The 8,327-nt window shown below is 34.5% G+C and overlaps 2 protein-coding genes across 2 annotated transcripts; one reads left to right on the top strand and one right to left on the bottom strand.

Moving 5' to 3' along the window:
• Positions 1-121: 121 nt before the first annotated feature.
• LOC134245977 (uncharacterized) lies at positions 122-3,053 on the bottom strand. Its single transcript, XM_062728209.1, has 9 exons — positions 2,985-3,053; positions 2,849-2,887; positions 2,402-2,481; positions 2,184-2,255; positions 1,908-2,052; positions 1,624-1,715; positions 1,448-1,519; positions 712-856; positions 122-272 (listed from the first exon to the last, which is right to left on the bottom strand). The coding sequence occupies exons 1-9, from the start codon at positions 3,019-3,021 to the stop codon at positions 244-246; spliced, it is 711 nt and encodes a 236-aa protein (XP_062584193.1). The 5' UTR covers positions 3,022-3,053; the 3' UTR covers positions 122-243.
• A 554-nt stretch (positions 3,054-3,607) lies between these two features.
• LOC134245976 (keratin-associated protein 4-5-like) lies at positions 3,608-6,806 on the top strand. Its single transcript, XM_062728208.1, has 4 exons — positions 3,608-3,828; positions 5,333-5,383; positions 5,516-5,603; positions 6,179-6,806. Exons 1-4 carry the CDS (start codon positions 3,610-3,612, stop codon positions 6,574-6,576), a joined length of 756 nt encoding a protein of 251 aa, XP_062584192.1. The 5' UTR covers positions 3,608-3,609; the 3' UTR covers positions 6,577-6,806.
• The last annotated feature ends 1,521 nt before the right edge of the window (positions 6,807-8,327 follow it).

Below are 8,327 nucleotides of genomic sequence, written 5' to 3'. Positions count from 1 at the left end.
CATTTGAATGCGCATAATTATGGAATAGATTGTAATTATGGAAAATATTTGAAAGGGTTCGTTAGTAAATCCAATATTTTTGAAGAAATTGAGTTGATGTATGGAAATATAAGAACATCCCTTCAGCTTCTGAAGATGTCTTTTATTCATGTTATCTTATTCAAGGTTAATATTCAGGTCTGGTTATGTTGAACAATAGGTTTATTGCCATGTTCAAGGAAGACTAGTAAGAATGAAGTGGGTTTATCCGTGTTGGGTCAGGTTGTAATGTGCTGCAAAAAAAAAGTTATATAGGTTTATTAATTAAAGGACATTTTATTATACCTGTTTTAAGCATTTGGGTTTACAATTTTGCTTGGTATTGAGAAAATCCTTTCACAAACAGGGGTCAATAGCCTGAATATTACATTTCACAAGTTCACAACTATGATTTTGACCGTAAATTTTCTTCTCAAATAAGACGCTTTAGGAAGCAATTTCAGACTCACTGTGCCCAAACAGAAATTTCTTGAAAACGTAATTGTTTGAGAAAACAGAACTGTAAATTGGTTTTTTTACTGTACATTTTCTAATACATTTATACCCCAGGGTATACATGTTCATGCATTGTCAAATTGGGAGGAGGGGTGACCCCTTTCAAATCATTCCTGTTCCTAGGGGCTTGCATGTTCAAAACAAGATTGATCCGTTCCATCCTACTGTTTTACTCACGAATAGTGTAGCAGCCCTTTCTGTTACAAGCGTCCGTGTCGCAGCATCCCCCACAGAGCTGAGCGACATGTGGATCGTTACCGATACCAACTTGTCGTCTGCCATGTGACAAGCCGTGGCCGTGCGAGAGGAAAGCATTACACATCTGAAATGAAACGAATGAAATGATACACGAAATATGCGAGACTGTCATAAACGGGACTTCCTAGTCGTTTTTAAACAAATTTAGAACATTTTTTAGACGCCCGTTCCCTGGTATTGACACTATGAATTCTTTTTGAGTATGCATAGTTTTCATTTCACGAAAGCGTTGCCTGCATGGCGCAGTGGTTAGAGCGTCTGCTTTAGAGTCGCGAAGTAAGTTGACCCTTCCTTCGTGGCTCGAATCCCACTATAGGACGTGAAGACAGGTTCTTCGGACGACACGGAATTAACACGATTCCCGAGTTGCAGCAGTTGTTGGCAAGAACAAGATCCCACACTGCTCAATGCTACTGAGTGCCGAGTATAAATAGATTTTAATTTGCAGACCTCCACCTGAAAGTTGTGGCGTCTCCATATGAGGGGGAAATTCTCGAAAGGGACGTTAAACAACAAACAAATAAAGCGAACGAACATTTTACAAAAGTAATTCCATTCAAACATTTAAGAAAGTGCATCATAAATTGTTGCATGTATTAGATGAGCATTTATATTACAATTGTTTCACATTGTCCATTGCATAGTCTTGACTTACCAATTTGCTACGACAGCCCATTCTGTGTCGGATGTTATGATTTTGGTCCATCACAACATCGGCATAGCACTCCTGCAACAAAGACACGAACAGATACACTGATTATGCAAATGTTTACATTAGAGAAGTATATGTAGGGCTCTTGTACTAGTTTGGGATATCAAGAGCCATATTACCTGATGATCTTCACAGTTTTGGATTTGTGTGCAGGATAGTGGATCCACTTCTGGATTTTCACACACCTGACATTTTCTGGTTGGTTTAGGGGCTGCAATGAGATGCCGGAGATACTATTCGATTAATTGTGCTTTTCCATAATTAGTTAACAAATAAACGTATATAATTAGCCCGGATGATTGGATTGCCTTGCACGATTTCTTATATTATGACGTTACAAGTATAATTGTTTCTGATTAATTCCCCTTTGCCTAATTTATAAAGATGTGATAAATCGTGTTACTTGTGACGATGGTACACAACTTGTTGTTACAATATCCAGAAGAGCAGCACTGTGTACACAGGTGGATAATGTTTCTTTTTTCTCTGTCAGTCATGTCTTCAACGTCCTCATCACGTTTCCCAAGGGAAGACAGGATATCACAAATCTACCAAAAGTATTAATTGTTTTAGAATTATTCCTGCAAACTTAATATTTAAGATAAGCCAAAGATTTGGTTGATTACCATATGTAAATCTTTTAGAGCAATGTTAATCGGGATAATGTAATATTACTCACTCGTTTAGCTTTACATCCAAGTGAAAAGTAAACATTTCCCTCTTCACTGATATACTTGTCGGTGAAACATTGCTGAAAAAAGCAAATATTTCAAAAAGTCACATAGATTTGTGCATATGATTATTTCATCATTGTTTTAATTTTTGGTAACGTATCAAGAAATCTCAATAAAACTCCCCTGCGCTGGAGTTTAAATTTAGTAACAGGTGACGTCATACCTCGTCTGTATTACAAGCTTCTGTGACGGTGCAGTCAACCGCGTCTGCTACTTTGTCACATCGGTAGCACACCAAGGGAGCTATGACAGAGTTGTTATATAAGAAATGATTTTCATTCCTTTTTTCCCAATAATTTTTTAATAAACACACTGAATCAAGAAACCTAGACACATTTTACGTCAAGAGGGGGTAACACCTTTGTAAAACCTTAAGATGCTTGTTTTATGAACAAAAAAAACATGTATACTTTTATCAAATGTGTTATTAATTCCTCCCTCGCCTTTAATGTATTTTTTGTAGTCTAATATAATTTTCCCACCAAAACATACACCACATAAACAAACGTGTATGGTATTATTCTCTGAAACGGGTCTTCTTTCTTCGGGAATGACAAATGTCTTGTAATTTTATCGAGAGGAAGTTTTCTATGATATTAGCAATACTAACCTTGTTTCTTCACTGATCCACCGTGAAGACAAACCAGCCCTAAAAATTAATTTTTGAAAATAGTATTAATAAAATTCTTGATAGTGTTCTTAATTGATTACACTGCTGAAACTGTGATTGACAGAATTTCCCTAACCTGACAATAGCAAAATGGCTCCTGCTAACGACAGCATTTTGTACTACAGTGATCTGCCCTGGCTTTCTAGTAATATTACTGGTCTTTGATAACCTTTACAATTTGTGTCATATGATTCACTGTATACATATATAGTTTTCAAAGACTTCATCATTTCGTGTATCAATATGGATTATAATGCTTTAAGAGATTCTGTTCTAAAAACCAAAGAGTACCGGCATAAATGAGCAATTTTGCAATGTGTATTTTGGATTTATTAAAGATAAAAATCAACTAATCCTCGTATTTCATTATTTTATCTTACGTAATAGTATAGAGCAATTCTTAAAAAAGATTACTGTCTTTAACATGTGTCGTAATGGTTATATATAGGGGAATTATTACACAGCATACAAAAAGTAGAAATAAAAATAAGAATTAAACAATGATGAAAAATCTCTTACAATTTTTAAAAAGAAATAAAGCGGTATTAGCATGTATCTAAAATTTATCGGAAAGACGTTATCGGAATATGCTAGACTTTGTCCGTAGATTTTATTTTAATTTATAAAATTCAATGAAATATTGGATTTTTAAACATGTTTCATACTTCGGTATACATTTGCAATATATTGAACACATGTAAATGACGGATGATGTGATTTCCATATTTAGATATTATTTATGCGTTTCTAGGGTGTTAGCCCCGCCCCTCTTTCCACGTGCGAGTGTGATACTGTATAAGAGAAGATTCTTCATTCATAAATTGTTAGAGTTATTTCATCTTTACAAACTTTTACTCCAACTAGTGCAATATTTTTTTTTTATTTTTTCTACAGCCATGGTGTTCTACATTGTGACAGCGGTGAGTTTTCTTTTTCTTTTTCCTCCCCATATTCTTTCAGTAGATATCATGATAAGAATTGTAAAAATTAAACTTTTATTTTTTCAACTGTAATTTTTCTTATATGAATTCAGAAATCACATAATTAAACATAAAAAATATGAGAAAAAAAATATCAAAATGTGCTTAACAAAATACTGAAACCTTTATTTGTACTTTTTTCCCCTCATTTTTCTTATTTAAAATAAACTAGGGTTAAGTTTATGAAAAAGTGTCCTTTGTAAGAATTCTTGCCAAAATTAAAGTTATTGGTTCTGTTTCCAACGAAACACGCAAATAAATACAGTATTACTTAGGAATATATTGGACATCTCTTTAAAGAATATGTTTTGGAATGAGACAGAATCTGTCAGGAATATATTTAAGGTTTGAGGCAGAATTATGAATTTGTTTTAGGGGTGAGGTAGAATTTTCGAGAATATGTGTTAGGTGTGAGGCAGAATTTTAGAATAATTATGTTTTTGGTGAGGCAGAATCGTTAAGAATAATTTAGGTGGAGGCAGAATTGTTAAGAATGTGTCTTAGGGGTGAGGCAGAATTGTTATGGATACACATGTACGTTAAAGGGATATGAGGCAGAATTGTTTGGAAATACGTATATTAAGGGTGAGGCAGAATTGTTAAGAATAAACATTTGGAGAGAGACAAATTTACTAAGTACTAGTATATATTTTAGGAGTAAAGCAAAATTGCTTCTACAAATGTACATCCTCTTATCGGCTCTAACAGCAGCGGTAACAGATGCTCCCGTCGAGATTAGGCCGTCACGTAAACCACACTTTATCATCTACCCGGACAATCCCCACAAGGTCAAGAGGACTCAAATGTCCCTAATGGACAATGACCGTGAATTCCTGTGATGCAATATTTGCTTTTCCGGTTGAACCTAGTACAGCCATGCCACGGCGGCCTTGGTATATCGCTGGACGTTCTGAATAATGGCATTATATTGTCTGTAGAGGGAATGATTTTCTGTTAAAGCCGTTTCTAGCATTTTTTGGTCTCTTTATGTAAGAAAATATGTACACAGTGGATCTATTAAAGGGAAAATCCGTTTACGTCAATTTAACGTTTCAGTAATTATATTTATACATAATATTGGTAGGGTGCCTAGGAACAAAGAAAACCGTTTTACTTCTGAACTTTAGTTTCATTTTACCTATATGTCAAATTCTATGAAAATAAGTTCCTTTGATTTGTTTCCTAATGCGAGGGTATCTAAATACAATAGGCCTATTAAAATCAGAAGAGCCAAATAGATATTTGTTTGATAGATATTTAAAGCACCCCCCCCCCCCCAAAAAAGTCTAAAGTTCTTCGTTTCTGTAATAAACACTTAAAAATTATTTATAGTTTGTGTTCTATTACACATAATATAAATATACGATCTTGCAATTCCAAAGGCTTACAACTTTAAAAATTGAAGTTATTGTTTGAAATTTAAATTGCGTTTCTTCTATTACAGATCCTCTCTGTTTTTGCCGTATCCATCATTGAGTGCCGCTCCTTGTCTTGTGTGAGTATATAACATGACATTCTTGGCAACTTGAATTAATATTTTCAATAATATCTGTACATGGCTTTAAATATATTTGATAACCAATACTTAATGAAACAACTAAACATGCGTATATATTTTTTCCCCCAGAATTTGAATTGCCCCCTGGGAACAAAGTGCGTTCTTCAGAGGAGTACTTGTGAATACCCGCCATGTAAACGTTACCCTGTCTGTCTAGGTAAGTTATGTTTTGTAAATTGGAGCAACTCAAACAAAAATTAGTTAGTTGTTTTTTTTCATTTGAAAAGAAGCAGGTAATTAGAATTATTGCAATTTTCAATTGGACTAAACTAATTTTTTTTCTCACTCAATATATCCTGTTTCTAAGATTGGGGTTTTTCAAAGTTAAGCTAGTAAGATTTTAGCTTAGTATTTTTAAATAATTATTTATTTATTAGAATACATTTTAAAATTTTAGCCTATGATTGTTAATTTCACATACATCGGATAATCCCTTTAAGTCTTGCTTTTTTAAATTATTATGTTAAATAAATTCATTATTCTGTTGTAACTTTGAGACGCAGTAGAGATATTTTCGCCAAAAATATAATTCCTACTGGATTTAACCATTAGTTACCACTTCTATTTTAAGTTTTACAAATAAGAGGAGAACAGAAAATTAAATCTATAATCTCTAAATATATATACTATATAGAAGACATTTAAAGCAAATATATATTTGTACTTTGGATATTTTATTTAGTCAGAAACCAGACAAGAAATCCTCCTTAACATTTCTACGTTTATTTTCAGATGTAAACCCCCCTTACCACAATAACCACGTCCCCGCCGTCGTTTCACGCCCGGGGAGATGCCCCGTCCCCACGACACCCGGCCCGTGTACAACGCGATGTCAGAACGACGCCATGTGCCCTAACGGCGGCATCTGTTGTTATAACGGGTGTGGCTTTACCTGCAGCAGACCACAAAACAAACCAGGTACCTGCCCCCGATACCTCCGGAACGAGAACCTCTGTGGAATGGACTGCTCTAGTGACAGTGACTGCCCGGGGGTGGAGAAATGCTGCCTGACCGCCTGCGGAAGCACTTGTTCAAGACCTTGCTATTACTACTTGTTCAATACTGCCAACCAAGTCGCTGGCGTCCGATCGGCATTTTGGTCCCTTCCTTACATGTGTCGCCAAATGTAGCACCTGCCCAATTTCAGTCGTAAATTTGCCATATAAATTATCGGAATATGTTGGACTTCGTCTGTGTGTGCGTGTGTGTGATTGTCAGCATGTACAGCCGTCCAAATGTGTTCAAGTTTTACCTTTATAAGGGAACGTTTGAAATATTATATGTTTATTTTACAGCATTTTTATTTGTGCAATGATACATGTGTATAATTTATCAGATCTGAATAAATTATTTATTTTCAGGTATATTTTGTTGATTTTTTTTTAGTCAGAAATTTTTAAAGGGTCGTTTTTTTATATCCAGCAAATACGCATGTTACATGTAAATATCTTACCCATGTAATGCATAAAAATAATGCATAAATTTAATCGTAAAATTCAATATACTGGCATTATGCTGCAATGGACCAAGGGAATGAAAACAACCAAGGAATCTAAATTCAATTAATATTTTTTTAAAAAATGACCTTCTGAGATTCTGATAAGACAAAGGCGTTCAAAGAAATCATACAACAGCATCTTGATAAAGAGATTAAAGACCATTCCTTTTGGCACCATTTATTTTGACCAATAAATCTTGACCTTAAAGTTTGATATCGGCAACCTTTGACCTTGAACTTAGAGTTGAATAAAAATGACCTTGGAAATAACTTTTGACCGGTTGGTAATAAGGCTTTCATATCTCGCAACAATTACGGGCAATTTCTTTGGACAAAAAATTCAATATTTTTGATTTGTAGACCTTGACCTTGGAATTTGACTTTCAAATTAAAAACTTTAACCTCCGCAATGAGCTGCCATACGGTGACATCGGTGTATCAAAAAGTTTTTTTCGTTTTTGTATTTTTTAAAATTAAAATATGATAATTAGCATATAATTTCTAAATCAAAATTGATGCAATTGGTTTTTGGTCAATCTAGAAATGTATAAAATGTTAGGAACTACTTTCACATCAAACCATTGGACGAAAGTGTAGAATAGAATCCTGGTGTTTGTATTCGTGTATTCTGTTCGTAACTATTCGTGTACATGTATGACTATAAGGTTTTCCCTCATTTGATTTTCAATATGAAATACTATCATGTCACAATGACGGATTTAGAGGGGGCCCAGCCCCCTTTTGTATCCAAAATACACAAAAGATTTGATACATGTATACCATTTTATGTGTATGTGGCTTGGGCCCCTACTCCGACCCCAAACTGGCCAGACCCCCCTTTTCAAGATTCCTTGATTCGTCACTGTGTCAATATTCAACGAGTGTTATTTGATTCCATCTTTGAATATTACACACGTATTTGCTATTTCTTAAAATATTTGATTTACAGCTCTATAGTTAAATACCACAGGCATTTGATTCCTTAATAAATTTTTTAACCCAAAGTGCATCATCATACTTAAGGTTAAAAAAAATATCACCGAAACAAGTACCTGCATGTGTCTACATGTTTTTGAGTGTCCCATATACGTTGCTGTTGCAAAACATTGCTCGAACCCCCCCTCCCTCAAAAAAAAAAATAAATAAATAAATACAGTCCCATCATACTTGTACTGGTTCCACGCTAGTGATAAATCTAATTTAGTGCTTTGAAAGCACGTTATTTTGCACTTACTAAAGTATACTTAACAACCTTTTGACCTTAATGATATAACGAGATGAACATAGGCCTATCGGAAGATTAATGAATCAGACAATACTGTGTCATTCATTGGGACTCCCTAAAAGGCTATTTGCCTCTATATACTTGTGCTCCTCGCAAGT

Source organism: Saccostrea cucullata, unplaced genomic scaffold (genome assembly GCF_032062105.1).
Source record: "Saccostrea cucullata isolate Sc308-1 unplaced genomic scaffold, CSIRO_AGI_Scuc_v1 ctg342, whole genome shotgun sequence".
Classification (NCBI taxonomy): domain Eukaryota; kingdom Metazoa; phylum Mollusca; class Bivalvia; order Ostreida; family Ostreidae; genus Saccostrea; species Saccostrea cuccullata.
This window is presented reverse-complemented; position numbering and strand designations above follow the sequence as displayed.